Source organism: Carassius carassius, chromosome 34 (assembly GCF_963082965.1).
Source record: "Carassius carassius chromosome 34, fCarCar2.1, whole genome shotgun sequence".
NCBI lineage: Eukaryota > Metazoa > Chordata > Actinopteri > Cypriniformes > Cyprinidae > Carassius > Carassius carassius.
In genome coordinates, this window is record NC_081788.1 from 23,258,140 (window position 1) to 23,280,529 (window position 22,390).

Consider the following 22,390-nt stretch of genomic DNA (forward strand, 5'->3'; position numbering starts at 1 on the left):
CTTTTCAAAACAGTTTGAAGACGTCTGGGCTTTGAGGCTATGAGTTGCTGGAGTTTTGCTGTTGGAATTTGGTCCCATTCTTGCCTTATATAGATTTCCAGCTGCTGAAGAGTTCGTGGTCGTCTTTGACGTATTTTTCGTTTAATGATGCGCCAAATGTTCTCTATAGGTGAAAGATCTGGACTGCAGGCAGGCCAGGTTAGCACCCGGACTCTTCTACGACGAAGCCATGCTGTTGTTATAGCTGCAGTATGTGGTTTTGCATTGTCCTGCTGAAATAAACAAGGCCTTCCCTGAAATAGACGTTGTTTGGAGGGAAGCATATGTTGCTCTAAAACCTTTATATACCTTTCAGCATTCACAGAGCCTTCCAAAACATGCAAGCTGCCCATACCGTATGCACTTATGCACCCCCATACCATCAGAGATGCTGGCTTTTGAACTGAACGCTGATAACATGCTGGAAGGTCTCCCTCCTCTTTAGCCCGGAGGACACGGCGTCCGTGATTTCCAACAAGAATGTCAAATTTGGACTCGTCTGACCATAAAACACTATTCCACTTTGAAATAGTCAATTTTAAATGAGCCTTGGCCCACAGGACACGACGGCGCTTCTGGACCATGTTCACATATGGCTTCCTTTTTGCATGATAGAGCTTTAGTTGGCATCTGCTGATGGCACGGCGGATTGTGTTTACCGACAGTGGTTTCTGAAAGTATTCCTGGGCCCATTTAGTAATGTCATTGACACAATCATGCCGATGAGTGATGCAGTGTCGTCTGAGAGCCCGAAGACCACGGGCATCCAATAAAGGTCTCCGGCCTTGTCCCTTACGCACAGAGATTTCTCCAGTTCCCTTTCATAGGTCACTTCGATGCTGCGGTGACGTCACCACGTATGGGAACACCTTCGGTGTGACGAATGTCTGAAGCCCTATACCATCCCGCCAATCTTATTGGCCAAATAGCGCGTGGCACCGCCCAGCATGCGTAAGCATATATATACCTGGTGCCGCGCGCCATTTACCTCAGATTTCATTCCTTCAGTACGAAGCGAATCTTCTGTGCCCTATTATCTCGCGTTCTCAGCGATCATCTACGAGCAGTATACTCCTCTCCGCGGACGCGATGAGTCAACGAAAGGTAGGAGCCGTATGATGGGTTATCACGAGGAGGCACTTATGAGAGGTTCGTTGCAGCCTCTCTACAGGTTCTCTCCTTGATAGCCTATGGCTACAGTAAAATATGCATACACTTCCCCTGTGCACTAACGCCATTAGGAAGTATCCGCGCTCTGGAGTGTATTTCTTAAGTCGCCTCGCGTCTAACCCCCACCGTTTCGCTTCTGCGGTCGCCGAGGCCCCGCACGAGGTGTTGGTTAGGGGCGATATGTGCGGCTTGAATATGAATACAGTGATGCACTGGAGTTCCATGTGCTCGCTCTCCCCCACTCGAGCGCGTTAATCAACAGTTTTGCTCTTCAAATGGTGGATTACGGCTCACACAGCCGCCGCGTTTTCGCTAGCGGCTTGGCCCGATGTTATCTTGTTGGATTGAATCCTGCCGTGGATACGCTTCAGGATTATATACAACGAAACGCAGCGAGTTTGACGCACACGCTTTTCTTCATGTTAATATGCCAGGGACTATGCCCTTCACTGAGAGCGCTGTTAGACTGCTAATGCACATCTACCCTCTCACTGCAGTCCCCATACTCTAACTTTGACTGTCTCGCAGCAAGGGCACCTCGAGCGTCATTGAACTGAGCTATCATTCGCGCGCCCCCTCAGACACTCTGCACAATCCAGTCTTCAGAGTTTGAGGGACGGCGCGGAGGCTGGCAAAGATGGCCAGCGTATGACGGTTCACACAGCCGCCGCGTTCTCGCTAGCGGCGTGGCCCGATGTTTATCTTGTTGGATTAAATCCTGCCGTGGATACGCTTCAGGATTATACACAACGAAACGCAGCGAATGTGACGCATGCGTTTTTCCTTCATGTTTGCTTAGGACTGTGCCCGCCTCCAGAGAGCGCTGTTAGACTGCTAATGCACATCTAAGCCTCTCACTGCAGTTTCCACACTCTAACATTTGACTGTCTCGCAGCAAGGGCTCCTCGAGCGTCATTTAACTGAGCTATCATTCGCGCGCCCCCTCAGACACTCTGCACAATCCAGTCTTCAGAGTTTGAGGGACAGCGCGGAGGCTGGCAAAGATGGCCAGCGTATGACGGTTCACACAGCCGCCGCGTTCTCGCTAGAGGCGTGGCCCGATGTTTATCTTGTTGGATTAAATCCTGCCGTGGATACGCTTCAGGATTATACACAACGAAACGCAGCGAGTTTGATGCATGCGTTTCCTTCATGTTCTCTAACATTGACTGTCTCGCAGCAAAGGCACCTCGAGCGTCATTGAACGGAGCTATCATTCACGCGCCCCCTCAGACACTCTGCACAATCCAGCCTTCAGAGTTTGAGGGACGGCGCGGAGGCTGGCAAAGATGGCCAGTGTATGACGGCTCGCACAGCTGCCGCGTTCTCGCTAGCAGCGTGGCCCAATGTTTATCTTGTTGGATTAAATCCTGCCGTGGATACGCTTCAGGATTATACACAACGAAACGCAGCGAGTTTGATGCATGCGTTTTTCCTTCATGTTCTCTAACATTGACTGTCTCGCAGCAAAGGCACCTCGAGCGTCATTTAACTGAGCTCTCATTCGCGCGCCCCCTCAGACACTCTGCACAATCCAGCCTTCAGAGTTTGAGGGACGGCGCGGAGGCTGGCAAAGATGGCCAGTGTATGACGGCTCACACAGCTGCCGCGTTCTCGCTAGCAGCGTGGCCCAATGTTTATCTTGTTGGATTAAATCCTGCCGTGGATACGCTTCAGGATTATACACAACGAAACGCAGCGAGTTTTACGCATGCGTTTTCCTTAATGCTTGCCAGGGACTGTGCCCTCCACCAGAGAGTGCTGTTGGATTGCTATGCACATCTAACCCTCTCACTGCAGTCCCCACATTCTACATTGTTTGCCTCGCAGCAAACGGTGCTTCGAGCAGCATTGGATTGAGCTGTAATGCCAAACGTTCCCTCAGACCCTCTGCGCAATCCAGCTTTCAGAATTCGAGGGGCGATTCAAGGGTCCTGCACAGACGACCCATTTATGACGGCTCGCACAGCCGCCGTTTTTCGCTAGCGGCAAAGCCCGATGTTCAATCTGTTGGCCTAATTCCTGCCGTGGACACGTTTCAGGATTATACACAACGAGACGCAACGGCTCTTATACATACACTTCCCCTGTGCACGAACGCCACAAGCTTTTCGTGCCCGGATATTTTAACATGTATGACAGCGTTGCAGGAAGCGGAAATTTTGAGACCGCTAGTATGGTCTCGGCCGTGTGTGAACGCTTGCCCGACATTTCTCTATGGGTGTTATGCACGATTTGTCATGGATACACCATTCAGTTTCAATAAGGCCCGCCTCCTTTCCGCAGAATTCTTTCCACGGTGGCGAAGCCGATGGAAATAGCGGTGCTGCGACAGGAGATGTCAACTCTGCTGAGCAAAGGGGCTATAGAGGAAGTACACCCCTCTCAGATGGAGGCGGGGTTTTTTACAGCCGTCATTTTGTGGTAAAAAAAAAAAAAAAAAAAACACTGACGGATTACGACCCATTCTGGGTTTACACCATCTGAATCTTGCACTCAGGAAGTTCCTCAGATTCGCTTTAGAGAGCAAAGCGTATCAGTATTTCTCAAAATGCATGGATGGATCTCTGGCCCCAGGGCGTTCGTGTTTGAACTATTTTAGGCGATTAGCTGGTGTTTAGCGCAATCGCAGACTTAAGCACACTCTCATGGGGATCTTGTGCTGAATCATTTAACAGCCTGGGCTTACGTATGGAATGTTTCACCCCGTTGTCTCCGCATCGGACGATTCCGGTGACACGGCGATGTGTGATGTCGCTTAAAAATATGTATGTCAACCGAATTCTCCTGACTGAATTCTCCTGACCGGAGTCCGGCTGGGGATTTGCGCTTCCCGAGAGACTGTCACGACGGATGCGTCTTTGACCGACTGGGGAGCTGTTTGTCAAGGGAGTTGGCACATAAACAGGTTGAAATTACTGGCTGTTTTTTCTGGCTCTCCAGTATTTCTCGAATCTGCTGATCGGCCGTCATGTGCTGCTCAGATCAGACAACACAGCGGTTGTGTCATACCTGAATCATCAGAGAGGATTATTCTCTCGCCCCCTGTGCAGGCTGGCGAAACATGTTCTTTGTTTTCAGAACTAAATTCTATCGATCCGAGCTGTTCATGTCCCCGGACGTTGGACTTTGGAGCGAATTTGCTATCCAGGCAGACTCTGGAGCAAGCGGAGTGGGGATTGCACCCCCAATCGGTGAGTCTCCTATGGCAGATTTTCGGGGAAGCGAAGTGGAATTGTTTGCGTCTAACACGACTGCGCATTACCCGCTTTGGTTCTCCCTATGCCCTCCAGCACCCCTGGGCTTTGATGCATTAGCCCACAACTGGCCCAGGACCAGTTTGTATGCGTTTTCTCCCAATCTGTCTGATTTCGGCGATATTACGCAGAATACGGGTGGACAGGGTGGAACAGCTGCTGCTGGTGGCTCCGCGGTGGCACACACACAGCCGTGGTTTGTGGATCTGATCAATCTGTTAGCGGGCTCTCCATGGGAGATTCCCCTCAGACAGGATTTATTATCACAAGCACAGGGACTGATTTGGCACCCGAGGCCAGATCTATGGAATCTGCGGGAGTGGCCTCTGAGCAGAGTGAGTTCATATGTCCCGGTCTTTCTGCTGAAACTACCGAGACTATACTGAATTCTAGAGCAGCTTCTACGAGACGCTTATATGCTTTCAAGTGGAGACTGTTTACGGCCTGGTGTGAAACTCATAATATGGATCCAGTTTACTGCCCAGTGGCGTCAGTACTGGAGTTCCTTCAGGAACGTTTTTCGGATGGAGTGACACCAGCTACCCTAAGGTTTACGTGGCAGCCATTCAGCTTACCACGAATATATAAATGGTGCCTCAGTGGGCCGTCATCCACTGTTTCTCGTTCATACAGGGTGCGCGACGGCTGAGGCCTTTCCGCCCCGTGCGGGTCCCTTCATGGGTTTTTCCATTGTGTTGCATGGTTTATCAGGGCATCTGTTTGAGCCCTTGGAATTGTTCCGGATAAATCCTGACTTTTATAGCACAGACTCTGTGGAAGTGTTGTTGCGACCAAGGCCTAATTATGTCCCTAGGTCGCATCTATCCCTTTCGCTTTCAGCAGGTGGTCCTGGAGGCTTTTTCTCCTGCTGCGGCGGAGTCTGGGGATCTAAGTCTTTGCCCTGTGAGAGCGTTAAAGACTTATGTGGATCGTACTGCCCCATGGCGTGAGTCTGACCAGCTGTTTGTCTGTTTTGGACATAAGAATAAGGCCATGCAGTCACGAAACAGCGCATGTCCCATTGGCTGGTGCAGGCTATTTCCTTGGCCTATGAGGCGCGCGGGCTCGCTTCGCCCTTAGGAGTAAAAGGTCATTCCACGAGAGCAGTGGCTTCTTCTCAAGCCTTTCTCAGTGGATCTTCTATGGATGATATCTGTGCTGCGGCAGGCTGGTCCTCACCGAGCACTTTTATCAGGTCTTACAGTCTGGATGTGAGGATGGCTTCTGGCTCCCGGGTTTTCTCCGCTTGACCAGATGCGTCCTTGGATCCAAGCTATCAGGTACGTCAGGCGTGATGGTATAGCGTTCCCATACGTGGTGACGTCACCGCAGCATCGAAGTGACCTATGAAAGGGAACATCTCGGTTACGTATGTAACCTTGGTTCCCTGAATAGGGAACGAGATGCTGCGGTTCTGGCCGTGCCGTACCTTGATAGCTTTCTTCTTCGTCATGAAATCTGAGGTAAATGGCGCGCGGCACCAGGTATATATATGCTTACGCATGCTGGGCGGTGCCACGCGCTATTTGGCCAATAAGATTGGCGGGATGGTATAGGGCTTCAGACATTCGTCACACCGAAGGTGTTCCCATACGTGGTGACGTCACCGCAGCATCTCGTTCCCTATTCAGGGAACCAAGGTTACATACGTAACCGAGATGTTTCTCTGAATCTTTTAATGATGTTATGCACTGTAGATGATGAGATTTGCAAAGCCTTTGCAATTTGACGTTGAGGAACATTGTTTTTAAAGTTTTCCACAATTTTTTTTAAGCAGTCTTTCACAGATTGGAGAGCCTCTGCCCATCTTTACTTCTGAGAGACTCTGCTTCTCTAAGACAAAGCTTTTATAGCTAATCATGTTACAGACCTGATATCAATTAACTTAATTAATCACTAGATGTTCTCCCAGCTGAATCTTTTCAAAACTGCTTGCTTTTTTAGCCATTTGTTGCCCCCGTGCCAACTTTTTTGAGACCTGTAGCAGGCATTAAATTTTAAATGAGCTAATTAAGTGGATAAAAGTGTAAAATTTCTCAGTTTAAACATTTGCTATGTTATCTATGTTCTATTGTGAATAAAATATTGGCTCATGTGATTTGAAATTCCTTTAGTTTTCATTTTATTAAAATTTAAAAAACCTCCCAACTTTTCCGGAATTCGGGTTGTAATATTTAATTATATAACTCTAATTCAAAATATAAATCGGTTGTTTTTAATATGAATAATTATTTATAAAAAGTATGCCCTCATAACGTAAAAACTTCCAAGTAGCAAATATTTCCCCTTTAAAAATATTAAACTAATTTCTGCCACCGTGGTAGGTCAGGAAAGAAATGAGCATAATGTTCTTTTGATTTATATACAGGTGAGGTAATGGCGAACATGAAGATCTGCCTCATGTTCACCATGAGGAGTCTCCTCTAACCTAAAACCCACAATTATGGAATAATGTTCAATAAAAGCCCCAAATCCAATTCAGACACAGAGAGACTGAATCCCCACTTAACATCCATTGGCAGTGTTAGATATTATCTAATGGAGTTCACTGATGGATGGCTCTTAGTGTCATTAACTGCAGCAGTTATTCACACTTCAGGAGCAGGACATGGGCCAAAGGGATGAGCTGTCTCTCTGTGCACTGAGCTCTTGTCTCTGTCAGTCTTTGACCTGCATGGTGGAAAGCACTAGAGTAGATCACAGGAACAAGAGAGGGTGAGGGGTGTTAGCTAGTGAAGCTGTAGGGAATGACAAAAGGAGAGGAGGAGAGAGGCAGAAGGGAAGTTTTTTCACGGGTGAGCCAAACCTTGCATGCCACCCTGTAGGGGCAATTCTTTCCAAAGCCCAGAGGTGGTGATATTGTGCGTACTACTTTGTACATCTCCTTATAGTGTAGTTTTCCACTGGAGAAGGAAATACTTGCCATTAACAGTAAATTAGACAACTTCAAGATACATGCAGTGGGAGTGGTTATTTTTCATGAAACACACTTTAAAGCTTTAAAGGGTTCATACCATACATTAGTGAAGTTTTTGGTTTTACAGCCTTTCTCTGACTCTTAGAATCAAACTGCTGTCATTTTGCTGCTTTCATTTTGAAAGTTAATGGTCAAATGACCATTTTCTGCAGCTTAGTGTCAGTAAATGAGGTCTGAATTCAGCAACAGTTTGCTTTCTTAGTGTAATTAACTTTTTAATCTCAAAAGACCAAACAAGAGAAAAAAAATTAAAAAAGAAAGATTCATCACGATACGACCCCTTTAAGTAATCCTGCAAGGTTTCAAATAAGAGTAAAGAAAGAAATAGCATACAGTATGCAAGAAAATATGAATCTAGCAAATTACAGTATATGTTTGTATTGCATTTGCATGTGATCAACTGAAAGGACCATGGAATCTCTCACCATGCTGCACGGTCATACTCTCCCCAGATCCGTACAAACTCATCCAAGTGGTGAGGACCCAGAATGGACGAATCACGCGTCAGGTACTCAAAATTATCCATGATCACGGCCACAAACAGATTTAGCATCTGAAAGAGAATTAGACATGTGAAAATAGAGACAGAGAAACAGATAGAAAAGCAGAAAGGTATTGAGTGAGGATAAGAGTGTTAAGCAGTGGCGGATATTCATGTTTACAATTATACAAGTTGCATTTTATTATTATATATATATTTTTTTCTCTGTGTTTTTATTTTCCATTTTAAAATCTTGCCATATATATTTTAGGTGGCAAAAATGGATTTGGTGTGAATAGGTCTTAAGTGTGTGGGTTTTTAATGTAGAGGTTTGTAATGCTATGTATTTGTGTCATTAAAATGAATTTACTCTCACCAGAAAAGAACTGAAGAAGATGAAGGAGACAAAGTAGAAGTATGCAAATTCGGTACCACAATCTTTTTTCACAGTTGTCGTTGAGTTGTTGAGTGATTCGTCTTTTTCACAATCCTTCTCTCCTAAACATGATAACATGATTTCTTGCCATGACTCACCTGTTGCACTCCTAAACAGACACACACACACACACACATACAGTACACATATATGTATATCATAAATTAAGTCACATTTATTAATGTCCAAAGGGTGGATTGCTTTATTATATTGGCTTCATAGTAAAATAATTAACACCATAAAATGTTGCATCTGTTTTTTTTGTTAGGTTTTTACAACAAACAAAGAAGTTAATCTTACCTAAACAACAGCATGAGAGCACCAAAAAATGTCTTAAAGTTATTGTGTTCGTTGATTTGGGTTTTTGGATTTAGCTTGATGTTGCCAAATACCTTTAATGAAATTACAAACACATAAAAGATGTCTGTTAAATTTCCAGGCTTATCGAGGTAAAGTAATAGAAAGGGTGGCAAAGAAACAAAGGAAGATACAGAGAGAAGAAAGATGGAAACAGACAGTCTGGGGACCAAGAAAACCTTTACCTGCATGCCAATGATGGCATAGATGAAAAACAGCATGGCGATTAGCAGACAGACATATGGAAGAGCCTGCAAGTCAAATCTCATGTTAAGTACTAAACTCAAAAATTAAAATGTTATTATATTTACATTTCCTAATGAAAATACAAGTACTTGCAAAGTTAAAAAAAATTAATTAAATAAATATAGTTTGAAACATAGATGGAATGGTTCTCTTTCCATTAATAAACTATGTTACCCAGATGCTTGATGAAGACCGATCATTATTCAATAATGTGCAGATATTACAATTACATAATTGCTGGTAGTTACTGAATAGCAAGAACAAAAGTACAAAGCTTACAAAAAAAAAAAAAACACACATTACAGTTGAAATTATTTACAAAACAAATGTTTAATGGTTTACAGTGGAAGTAACATTTTGTAAAAACCAATGCAGTGCAAAGCTTTGATGAACTTTTTATGAAACTGTAGAATCAACATTATGAGAACTCTGAATCTATTCTATGAAAGAAAATATTTTATATTAAGTGGCTTTTGTTCAAATAAAAGCAAAAATAGTGTTAAGAAGATAAATACAAAAAGGAATAAGGCATTTCAATGTAGTGCTACTGCTGTAAAAGCCATGTCTGACCTTGAAGGACTGGACAAAAGTCCAGAGCAGAATACGAATGGTGTAGCCCTGACGCAAAAGCTTAATCAGCCGAGCTGCCCGGAATAACTTCAGGAAGCCCATATTAAAACCCTGCAAACCAATCAGAACACAGAGGTGATTGTTTGTGCAAATAAATACAGGACAAAAACCAATCAGTACATAAAGGTCATTGCTTGTGGAAATAAATATTGAGTACACAGCAATCAAAACACAAAGAAGCTTGCTAGTGAAAATAAATACTGGCTAAAAAGCAATTAGAATACAGATGTAAACCACTACTGCCTACAAAGTACACTTACTGTATATGAGGCAGACTGATTTTTCTCTTTTACATACTGGACTTTATCAACCACAATTTCAGTGATGCTTCCTAGAACTGTGATGAAGTCAAATATATTCCAAGTGTCTCTGAAATAATTCTGAAAGAAGGTAATAATGAATGCTAGAAATACATTTTGTTGTTATATATATATACATACATACAGAAAGAGATTATCATATTCCCAGTGTGCTTACCATAATTCCAAATGCCAGGATCTTGAGAACACATTCCACAGTGAAAATAACAGTGAACACAGTGTTGAGGTATTTTAACGCATTGTCATAGCCTTCAATACGAGGATCATGATGCTGATAGAATGCAAAAAGAGAGACAAACATAAACTCCATGTACTTCTATGTGAATCACGTGACGATCAAGCATTTTGAATTTCCATTGATGCACGTCTTTCTCAATGGCTCTGTTAGAAAACCTACATATCTGCCTAACAAGGTCTTGGCAACCACTAAGTATGGCAACAACTACAGTTGCAATCAAAATTATTCAACCCCCTTGACCTGCAAGACATTTTGCTGAAAAATGTCTGAAAATTTCATTTTATGAAATCAATTCAACAAAGGCATCAGTAGAGTATTAGAGAAAGTTTGTTAATACACTTTTGAGTGATTCTGAGAATGGAACATTGATGAATCATGATAAAATTCAAATTGGCTCTAAACATTCATGTTCAAAATTATTCAACCCCCTTTGTGCAGAATCTTTTTTTCTTTAAAATCACCAATAAACGCTGTCTGTAAGTGCTTAGAAGCTTCTGTCACCTCTCTACTCCAGTCTTGGCCCATTCTTCGCCTGAAAAAGCTTCCAGATCAATGATAATCTTTGGTTTTCACATTGCCACGGCTTTCTTCAAATTCAACCAGATACTGTATTTGCAATGAGAATTACACCTGGAGACTGAACAGGTCACTCAAGGACATTCTATGACTTATCCCTGAACCAAGCAGTAGTAGATTTGGATGTGTACTTCGGGATGACTGTCCTGCAGGAAAGTCCATTGATCATAAGCTTCAGTCTTTGCACCAAAGGCATCACAATTCTTGTCAAAATGGCCTAATACTTTACTTTTAAAAGAATCCATGATGTCCTTAATGCAGTCATGATTTCCACTTACTTCTACAATAAAGAAACCCCATAACAGGACTGTTCACATCACTCCATAAAACATTCCTCCAGAGCTCCACAGGTCTACACAAATGAATTGTATCAAGTTCAAGTTGGCCTTTTGTTCTTCTTCATCAAGAGTGGTATTCTGCAAGATGTCTCAACATGTAGGCCATACTTGTCTAGAATTCTTCTTACACACTGCATTGAAATGGTTTTCCTTTTTTCATCGGGTCATCTTGCAAGTCTTTGGCTGTACATTGCAGGTTTTTCTCAGTTGCTCTGATTAAACATTTTATGATATTGTGCTTTTTCTTCAACACACTCAAAGGTTTTCTGGTAAAGCACACTTTAAGCTAAGGAATAAGGCTGAGAGCTGTGTCTCTAGGAACTTTCAATGTCTTGGAAATCTTCATATAGTCTTAGACTTTATAAAGTAATACAATATTTATTCTTTTTAGCTTTTGTGAGATCTGTTGACATTTTTCTACTCAACTTTAACACATGCATGGGCTAACTTTATGTATGTGTAACAGCTCAAGCTAATTCTGTTTTTAATAGAGTTTCTAAAGGCTTCATTGCATTTTGAGACTGTTTTTGTCACAGTGTCTGGGTTGTGTCCCTGGGTTTCCACTAGATGTCCTCCTTTCTCACGGTGTCTGTCACTTTATCACTTCCTGTCTCCTTATTTGGTCACCTTCCTCCTTGTTTAGTTAATTGATTGTTCCCCACCTGTCTCCTGTTTCCCCATCATCCTTTTGTGTATTTATACCCGGTCTGTCTGAGTCTGTGTTACGGAGTCCTTGTTTAATGTTAAATGTTAATTCATGTCCTTGCCTTGCCTTGCCTTGCCTTGCCTTGCCTTGCCTTGCCTTGCCTTGCCTTGCCTTGCCTTGCCTTGCCTTGCCTTGCCTTGCCTTGCCTTGCCTTGCCTTCTTGTTTATGTTATGTTTGGATTTACCGGTTTTGACCCTGCCTGGACTGTTTAACCCTTTGGATTTGCCCTTTATTAAAGACGTACTCGCAATTGGTTCTTGGGAGAGAGGAAGCGCACGTCCGCCACAGTGGCGTCACTGCCCATGATGGCCGCTAGTCCAGCGCCACGGGGCAGGATGGACGCCAACACACCACCACAACCCAAGGCGATCACGAGTCCAGCGCCACGGTGCAAGATGGCCGCCAGCTCAGCGCCAACGCCCAAGAGGGCCGCTGACTCATTCTTGGACTATTTCGCTACGCTGTCCAAGATCCTAGAGATTCCCAAGACGGTTGACGTCATGGCTGCTGAGCCAGCGCCACAGCACAAGATGGCCGCCAGCCCAGAGCCACAGCACAAGATGGCCGCCAGCCCAGCGCCACAGCACAAGATGGCCGCCAGCCCAGCGCCACAGCACAAGATGGCCGCCAGCCCAGCGCCACAGCACAAGATGGCCGCCAGCCCAGCGCCACAGCACAAGATGGCCGCCAGCCCAGCGCCACAGCACAAGATGGCCGCCAGCCCAGCGCCACAGCACAAGATGGCCGCCAGCCCAGCGCCACAGCACAAGATGGCCGACTCAACGCCTGAGTCTCCAGACAAGGTGTCACCGACTCGCCAAGAGAGAGGGCGGAGGAGGAGACAGGCGTCTACCGTTCCTCAAAGCCCAGAGGACGTTCCCGAGGCGGTGCCCGATGCTGTTCCGGAGACCGAGGCGGTGCCCGATGCTGTTCCGGAGACCGAGGCGGTGCCCGATGCTGTTCCGGAGGCCGAGGCGGTGCCCGAGGCCGCTCCCGAGGCCGTGACCGAGGCAGTGCCCGAGTCCGTTCCAGAGGCGGTGCCCGAAGCCGAGGCGTCTCAAGTCTCCACAGGCAGTCCAGAGTCGAGTCAGGTTCCAGTTGACCCTCCAGAGGCGAGTCAGGGGCCAGTGACCTCTCCAGAGTCAGGGCCAGTCACCGTTGAACTTTCAGAGTTAAGTCAAGTCACTGGGTGGTCTGCTGCTCCGCCCTGTTGGACTCCGGCATCGACCACAGGGGCGTGGTGGTCATCTGCTCCACCCTGGAGGACTCTGGCCTTGACCACAAGGGTGTGGTGGTCTTCCGCTCCGCCCTGGGAGGCTTCCGCTCTGACCACACGGACGTGGTGGTCTTCTGTTCCGCCCTGGGGGGCGTTTGCCCTGACTACACGGTTGTGGTGGTCTTCCGCTCCGCCCTGGAGGACTCTGGCCTTGACCACAAGGGTGTGGTGGTCTTCTGCTCCGCCCTGGGGGGCTTCATGTTGTTTTTTTTTTTTTCCCCTTTTGTTTTTTGTGTTAATGTCTTTCCCTGTCCCTTTCTGTTAGTCTGGCCCTCTGTCCCTCCCCTGAACCTCCTCCGGTCCTCCTCCCTCCTGGTCTTTCCGTGTTGTGTTTCATTCTGGTGCCTGGTCCCCATGTTTTTCTTTTCTGGCCCTCCGTCCCTCCCCCTGAGCCTCCACCTGTCCGCCTCCCTCCTGGTCTGTTTTGTGTCTGTCGTGGAGCGTCTGGGAGCCGCTCCGTAGAGGGGGGGTTCTGTCACAGTGTCTGGGTTGTGTCCCTGGGTTTCCACTAGATGTCCTCCTTTCTCACGGTGTCTGTCACTTTATCACTTCCTGTCTCCTTATTTGGTCACCTTCCTCCTTGTTTAGTTAATTGATTGTTCCCCACCTGTCTCCTGTTTCCCCATCATCCTTTTGTGTATTTATACCCGGTCTGTCTGAGTCTGTGTTACGGAGTCCTTGTTTAATGTTAAATGTTAATTCATGTCCGTCAATGCCTTGCCTTGCCTTCTTGTTTATGTTATGTTTGGATTTACCGGTTTTGACCCTGCCTGGACTGTTTAACCCTTTGGATTTGCCCTTTATTAAAGACGTACTCGCAATTGGTTCTCTCTCCTGTGTTTTCCATAACACCGAACGTGACAGTTTTATTCCCCACCATGCAAATAAGTGATTTAAAAACAGCAATCTTGAATAGGGGTTGAATAATTATGACAGCAGTATTATTAAAAAATCTTATAACTCAAAAATATTACATTATATATTGACAATATCACTTTTAATATGCCAGTGAACTGTTATCAATGCAATTTTTATTTTATCCTGGATCTTCAGAAAAACTTGTATGTGTAAAGTACGGCAGTCTCTGAGGGGTTGAGTAATTTTGATTGCAACTGTATATAACACAAGTATACAAAGTACAGAGAGCCTTAAGGGAACACTCCACTATTTTTGAAACCATGGGTGCAGAAGGCGCAGTGATATTACTCAGCACCTGAAAATAATACCCAGCAACTCTGCTATTGCTGCAACTACACAAACTACCTGGGGACTATTTTCAGGCACTGCGTAATATCACTGTGCCTGCTGCACCCATGGTACGACAGGTTCCTTTATCATTACACCGTAATGAGAGTACAGAAAAAAGCCATATCAGCATAGAAAATCACAACTTTTCATTTTCCTTCAGTCTTAGTAAACAAAGTAACTACAGGAGAGTAAAGTTTTTAATAGGAAAATTTACTTGGACAAACACACACACAGAGAACGAGGTATATACTCACAATTTAATTTTCATAAAAAACGCTTAAATAATAATATTTCCTTCCATTTCTGTCATTATATTTAAGGCATAATGTACAGTTACTGCAAGTTAACCCTTTCTACTTCAGCATACCTCAACGCAAAGTGGAGGGAAAGTATTTTTGCATGGCTATTAATAAAACAAATTAATGAATATATAAATAAACAAATAAACAGATCACAGTGCAGCAACAAAGTAATTCCTCCTTACCTTCATCATGAGAACAATGGTGTTAAGGGCTATCATCGTCAGTATGGTGTATTCAAATACGGGAGACACCACAAAGTGCCACAGCCGGTACTGTAAGTTGTGTCTGTTCTGAGGCATATAGCGAGTCAAAGGTTTGGCACAGATGGCAAAGTCGATACAAGCCCTCTAAGAGAGAAATATACAGTAAGAATGTTTGTCACAAATTTGCAATTAACCTCACATAAGATTACATAAGATTGCTTGCAACTTTGTGCAAGATTCAGGTCACAGTGTCTGAGAAAAAAAAGCTAATAATATCAAAGAATGATTTCAGGTTCCTCTGACTTCCTAGTATGGACAAAAATACTATTAAAATCAATGGGACCCAAAACAGTTTTGTTACCAACGTCCTTCAAAATATAATCGCTTGTGTTCGGTAGAAGAATGAAATGCATTTAGATTTGTAAAGGCAAAAGGGTGAGTAAATTACAGATTTTTTGTAATTTTTTTTAGTGGACTGACAGAGAACATAAAGATAAAAAAACAAAAGAAAACAAATATATATATATATATATATATATATATATATATATATTAGTGGTGGGCCGTTATCAGCGTTAACGTGAGACTCTTATCGGGCGATAAAAAAATATCGCCGTTAATATATTCTTAAAGTTGGGTTGGGAGCTGGGTCTATACTACTCAAGCTATGATGACTTTCACCTTGATATTTTAGCACGGATGTATACCTAGTCGAATCTGTAGGGGGTGAGAAAGAGTCTTTAAACCTGTGTGTATGCCTACTGTGAAATTACCACATCAAACGTGACGTGCTAACATGGATGCAGCTGAAGCTGCTGGGTTTGCTTCCGGGAATTTTTTTTTTTAAAGAAGCTTCCCATTGGAAACCTCGTCAAGATGCACACCTGTTTCACACATAATCCGTCTGCAGTGCGTATGCAGTCCGTGTGCATTTTAGTATGTGGTGCAGAAGCAGCACGGACTCATACTCATTGTGCTTTCACACAGGACGCGTTTGCAGTCCGCTACTCGGTACGTAAACGATCGCTGCACTGCTGCAGGCGCACTGCTGCAGGCGCACTGCTCCTGGAATGCACTGACGGAATGCAACCGCGTGAATGCTGGAATCCATTAACATGGGTGCGTAAAAAAAAAAAAAAAAACGAAACACATACGCACTGCAGACGGATTGTGTGTGAAACAGGCGAAAGGTTGTTTGCACCTTGTGCAATGTGGAAGTAGTTTACAGCTTTCTCAAGCAGTTTGTGATGCATTTTGGAAACAGGAGATGAGCCCCTGGTCTAATGCACCACCTGGCTTGATAAACCCGTTCTCAAAGACTTAACGTTACTTTTAGTCATTATTTTATTTGGGTAGCACACATATTCTGAATGCCTTCGGCAGAATTCAGATGAGCCATTTTAATCTAGATTAATCTAGATTAATTTCAAGATCACAGTGAGATTAATCTAGATAAAAAAAATTAATCTATGCCCACCACTAATAATATATATATATTAGGTGGGATTAATCACGATTCATTTCAGAAAAAAAATTAATTAATTCAACATTTTTATTGATTGACTCCATAATATAAATAAACCTGAACATGCATGCAGTAATCTAAACCAAAATGGAACTGATTTTACTTTGTTTTGACACTGTTCCTGGCCTAATTGTTTTTGAAGAATAGTAGGAAATAAAGGATATCAAAGGGAAGGAAGTGCAGAAGTAGATTTAGTTTGCCATGAATGAAGATACATGTGCCAATTTCAGCAACATTAGCTTTGGGTTGATAATACACGCACAGATATTTGGATGTCAAAATAATGTCTTGAATGTGGAGCACTTCTCATTCAAAAGGTCCTTTGAGACTGCTGAAGTGAATAAAATTAATACTTCTATGAAAAGCACTCATTCCGTGTGTACAAGTGGCAGTGCGCTGATAAGTATTCAACAGCAAAACACATAAGAACATCAGGACTTTTCTTTATGTTGCCTCTAGTATATGCAATTGCTTCTATACACATAACTACACACATGCACTCAACTGGATTTGCAACATGAACATAAAAACAGGAACAATCACCTCGTTTTTCTCCAGACTGCACTCCTCCATCATTTTGTCACCCTGCTCTTGGAAGGTGATGATAATGAGAGCCACGAATATGTTGACGAAGAAGAAGGGGAACACCACAAAATAAATGACGTAAAAGATGGACATCTCCATTCTGTTTCCCTGACTGGGACCCCGGTCCTCCTCGGTCACATCCACAGAGTGCTGCAAAACTCTACAATACCAAACGAATCTGTTTATAGACAAAACTTTATACATTTATATATAATATGTAGTATTTGTGTACTTTTTGGCTGCCAAACGTTAGTGGAACATGTGAATAGTTATTGTGACAAACCACATTTGTGGTTACTCTGCTAGAACAGCGATTCTCAATTCCAGTCCTTGTGACCCTCTTCTCTGCACATTTTGTATGTCTCTCTTTGTTAACACACCTGATTCAGATAATCAGCTAATTAGAAGTGAGCTCCGTGCATGAACTGTGTTCCGATTGACATGGTCCCTACACAGTGTTCATTGCTCCCCACTCCCTGAGCATGGGAAATCTGTTGAAGTTTACTTCACTTCGAAACATTCATTCATGGATTTGCGCTACGCAACGTCTTCACACACGGACAAGTGTGACATCATATACCTTGGTAAATAAATAAAATGTAAATTCACGTCTCGCACACTTAAATGCACTTTGAATGGAACACCTGTCCGAACTTGAGGGGAGCTAACTTCATACACACACTAAAATCACTTATAGACTAGTTGGTTTAAAATCACAGCAACAAAAAAAAGGCTCCGAAAAGTGAAGTTAGTGCTCTAGCAACAGTTGTTCAAACATGTCACTTGATTTGATATTAATCTAATGTAATGGGATTCACACAAGTGTGACTTAAATGGGCTGCAAGCAATGATTTTTGGAATATCAGATACAACAAAAGGTTACAGCATATTTAAAACACTTATTTAAAACACTATTTAAAGATTGCTTATTAGTGTTATTTCAGATATCATACCTGCTTTATTTATTTATGTATCACTGACAAATATGCATCAATTCTACCTCTTTTTGCCTTGTTGAGCATTCAGGTTTGTTGGCAATGTGTTATATGACTTGTCTTAAGGCCCCAATATACTCAAGACAAAGTTCTTTTTCGTTCTTCGTTTGTGGTAAAATGAAGTTTGAAATACATGTGCAGTGGTATACTGCAGGGACGTGCGGTCAGGGTAGGCAGGGTAGGCAGTGCCTCACCAAAGGAAATGTTGACATTACATTTATTAATTCCAAGAGCTTTATTAATTCACCACATTATTAATTGCATTAATTTTATTCCAAATATTATTTTTTGTAACAAAAATTTTCAGGAATACACATAATATACTCATTTTGCCATTGTTTGCTCCTAAAAACCGTTGTTTCATGCAGGAAATTCAAAAGCCATGGCCATTGAGGCAGAGGTGAGCGGTGCCTCTTTGGTCCATAGAACGTAGTTTATGTAGATTTGCGCATGCGCAGTCAGTTCTCATGCTGTCTTGAATTATCAACATTGAGGCAGAGACCGAGCTTGCTTCATGTCACGTGATCTACTCGCTCTCACTCAATCCGCGCGCTTCCCGAATACTAGCATCTAGTATACTTGCGTGTCGGTGTGTGCGCCTAGCAGTTTGTAGGAGCGAATAAGCTGTTTTTGTACTTTAAAGCTGTACTGCTGACGCAATGTTTTCTGACTGTAGCCTGGTGCGCCGTCACCAGACCAAAAGTGTGTGTGTGTGTGTGTGTGTGCGCCGTAGCTGTCTGTGCGCATTTGCGCATTTTGATGGAGTGACTAGGCTGCCGCACCGCCTCCTTCTCTGTGTCCCGCACAAAACATTTGTTTGTTGTATAAGTCATAAGATAGATGTGTCCATTAATTTGATTATTATATTTGATTGTGCATTAGCCTCACATGACTGACTTTGCTGAATGCAGGCAGCGATCTGATGATGCCTAAAATGAACTTGGGTTGCTAAATTAACTGAATGAATATATGAACATATATTCCACACATTGATAGGTCACAGCCTACCCATGACAAGATTTCACCGCACGTTACTGGTATACTGTTATCGAATATATAGGACTCAATAGACGATTGAACCAAGAGAAGATTTCCTTCTGAAAGAAAGCGGAGCCTCAGCACCTACCTCCTATCACGCAATTGTCACAGACCAATGGTAGTACGAAGATGTTTTACAGCCTGAATTAACTTTTTCCAAAATTTGCTTTGGCAAGCCATTTCGAACTCCCAAAACAAACTTCGTTTTTGCCGGATTTTGACATCACATAATTTTGTTCTTCGATTTCACTTGAAGTATATTGGGCCCTTTAGGGGGCATTTAGAAAGGGGGTGAGGTAGAAGGGATGGGAGCAGTTTAATTGTTGAGGGTAATCAAATCAGCCAAAATCTCTGTAAATTGTCTCTTCTATAGTGGTTCTCAACGAGAAAGGGCTGTGGCCCACTATGGTGCTTCACTGATTCTCCAGCGAGGCCATTAGATAAATTATTCATATAATTCATTAATTTTACAATTTATATATTAAATTAAAACATAAACAAAGCATCATCTCTCTCCTATGTATTCTGTGATTGTTTTGGAGCAGTCCAAGCCATTTCTTTTCATGCTGTGTGAAATACAGATGATGAGGATTACCTGCTACAAACAGCAGTTCAAAACACCCAACCATTGCAGGAGCATATGATGCACAATTTATAGCTCTTGGTTGAATGAAACAAACCAGTGTCGCACTAGTAAAGTTTTGATTAATGATGACCGTAATCAAAGTACAGTGACATACAAGAGTCATACATTAGACGCATGCAAATCTGTTATTATTGATGCACAAACAAAAATACAGTATATTCTCACAGTTTTCAAAATTAATGTACTGTGAGTGTTTAATAATGGATGCTCATTGAAGAAGTGTTTTTTGGAGAAGTTTGTGAGAATCATTGGTGTTTATGTACATATGGGCATCAGACTTTCTTAACATAGACACAACTGCTTGTTCTGATAGAGGAACTGTTCACTGGTGATGTCAACCCACACATTCATTTTTATTTTTCATTTGTACTTTGGTGTGTTTAGTTAACTGAGCAGAGTTAGTACTTTTAAGTTGTAAAGAATGTCTGCAGCGATGTTTTTGAAAAAATATCCTTGCATTTCAGTATTGATATGGAGAGGAGCCTTGTAGTAAAAAAGGTTGAGAAGCACTGCTCTAGAAGGTGAAAATGGGTGTTTCTGAATATGCAAATATAAGCACAGCTTCTAGAAAAGTGTTAAGTAGAATGTTAATCTTCTTAAGGTGTTAATAAGTGTGTCAAAATGATACAGTGTGAAAAAATATTTAATAAAGTTTGCTCTTACTGCGGCCACCCTTCCCCAGTGGATACAGTGAAGAGAGTCAACAAAGCCCAGATGACATTATCATAATGAAAATCACGTCTCTTCCACTCTCGTTTCTCCTTTTTCTTGTCTTTGTCATAGTCAATGTAGTAACCCCTATAAAACATTAAGAAAAACATTTTCCAGATAATAAACTAAAATTTAATTATTCTATTCATAGCAGCAAAGACATTTTCTAAAGTCTTCTTAGTTTTGAATAATATCTGAGCAGTTTTAAAAAAGCACATTTAGAATTTATATTGAAGATGTAATGGACACCCACTTGCACTCATCTTCTGTGTCCTTGGAACTGTCGGTACAGTAATAAAATTTCCCTTTGAAAAGTTGCACTGCAATTACTGCAAATATGAACATAAAGAGCTTGTAGACAATGAGGATGTTGAAGACATTCTTTAGTGATGTGACCACACAGTCAAACACAGCCTGCAAATCAAAAGGAGAGAAAGAACAATGAGAGAGAATGACAATTTTATAATTTGTTATTGTTATAACTTTATTATTATATTGTTATTATTTTTGTAATTTTAGTACTTCAACTTTTGTTTGTTTGTTTTTGTTTTTGTATTCATATTTTATTTCAGTGTTGTAAATGAAATTATGCATGCACAAAAATATGACAAAAATATGTGAATGTACAGTAAAACAGACTTATTTGACCATTCTTTGGTGATATTATAAATATTTCAGTTGACAGTTGTGCTAAGTGTTATTGTAATGGTTAATTTAAAGCAGTTAAAAAAGCTATATTTTCCCAGCTGAGATATTTGCAACACTTAAGTCTCTAATGAACTTTGCTCTACTTTAGAAAAGCAGTTGTCCTTCTGTCTCTTAAATCTGTCTCTCACACTTTATCACTTTGCCTCTTTTTTCCACACATTGCTGGCTCTTACACACACACACACACACACACACACACACACACACACACACACACACACACACAGAGAGAAAGCTCTGTCAGACTGTGAGGACTGGGAACTAAAAATACTAATGCAGTCTTTTCACACATGTCAAAAGAGTTTCATCACCTTCCCTCCAATTTGTTCTTGTTCTGCTGCTTTGCTGACCACATTTGTCAAATAATCAATTTCAAATAATTCAATAATGAACAACGTAGACACACACACATACTGTTCGACTAATCATGTATTCAACTAATAGCCTAATCCAGTAATTTTTTACAATTCAACAAAGATTTGTACCTACACACACACACATGCAGGGGTCAAAAAGATTTTCAAAAATCTTTATTTTTGAAAGAAACCTCTTATGCTGACCAAAGCTGAATTTATTTGATCAAAGTTACAGTAAAAACATCGATCCTTCAGAAATAATTCTACTATGCTCATTTGTTGCTCAAGAAACATCTCTTATTATTATCAATGTTTAAAAAAAGGAGTGCTGCTTAATACTTTTGTGGAAACTGTGATAATTCTTTTTAGAATCAGAAAGAGCTTTATAGGATTCTTTGATGAATAAATGAATAGCTGAATAAAGCTACTGATGAACAGCTTTTTTGGATTCTTTGATGAATAGGAAGTTAAAACAGCATTTATTTGAAATAGAAATCTTGTGGAACGCTTTACTGTCATGTTTGATCAATTTAATGCATTCATAAAGAATACAAGTATTCATTTCTTTCAAAACAAACAATCAAACCTTTTGATCCCTGACTTTTGAACAGTTGTGTATTCCTTTCATGTTCACATACCTTGAGTTTGGGAAGTCTTTTAATAGTCTTAAGAGGCCTCAATACTCTAAGAACTCGGAGTGATTTGATGGTTTTAATGTCTCTTCCTGTGTTACTCCTGTATAGCATGAAAACATTTGTAACTAAACAATCAAAAAACTGTCCTATTTCTCATGTACAAATAAAAACACACACACATTATTATTATATGGCGCAAAATCACTAGAGAATGTGTTTACCCCATCACATTCCTGCCAGATACCGTGAGCCACAGAGAAAAAAATGAGAAACAGACAGGCATTCTGAATCAAAGTGCTTCTCAATGAACAAAGAAGTGTTTTACACTCACAACACAGTAAAGAGAGCATCAACTAACATCAATATTTGTCAAGAATTTGAAATGTCTGA

General features: G+C 42.1%; 1 protein-coding gene across 2 annotated transcripts in view; it reads right to left on the minus strand.

Moving 5' to 3' along the window:
- LOC132114778 (voltage-dependent R-type calcium channel subunit alpha-1E-like) overlaps positions 1-22,390 on the minus strand; it is a 132,714-nt gene that overhangs the window by 12,071 nt on the left and 98,253 nt on the right. For both annotated transcript variants that reach the window (XM_059523098.1, XM_059523099.1), the window contains exons 24-35: positions 22,004-22,100; positions 20,555-20,715; positions 20,254-20,388; positions 16,870-17,071; positions 14,781-14,945; positions 10,071-10,184; positions 9,854-9,973; positions 9,534-9,644; positions 8,903-8,968; positions 8,661-8,752; positions 8,301-8,469; positions 7,869-7,996 (exon numbers count right to left, since the gene is read on the minus strand). In XM_059523098.1, coding sequence (XP_059379081.1) covers positions 7,869-7,996; positions 8,301-8,469; positions 8,661-8,752; positions 8,903-8,968; positions 9,534-9,644; positions 9,854-9,973; positions 10,071-10,184; positions 14,781-14,945; positions 16,870-17,071; positions 20,254-20,388; positions 20,555-20,715; positions 22,004-22,100 — 1,560 coding nt within the window. The remainder of the gene's footprint in view (positions 1-7,868; positions 7,997-8,300; positions 8,470-8,660; positions 8,753-8,902; positions 8,969-9,533; positions 9,645-9,853; positions 9,974-10,070; positions 10,185-14,780; positions 14,946-16,869; positions 17,072-20,253; positions 20,389-20,554; positions 20,716-22,003; positions 22,101-22,390) is intronic.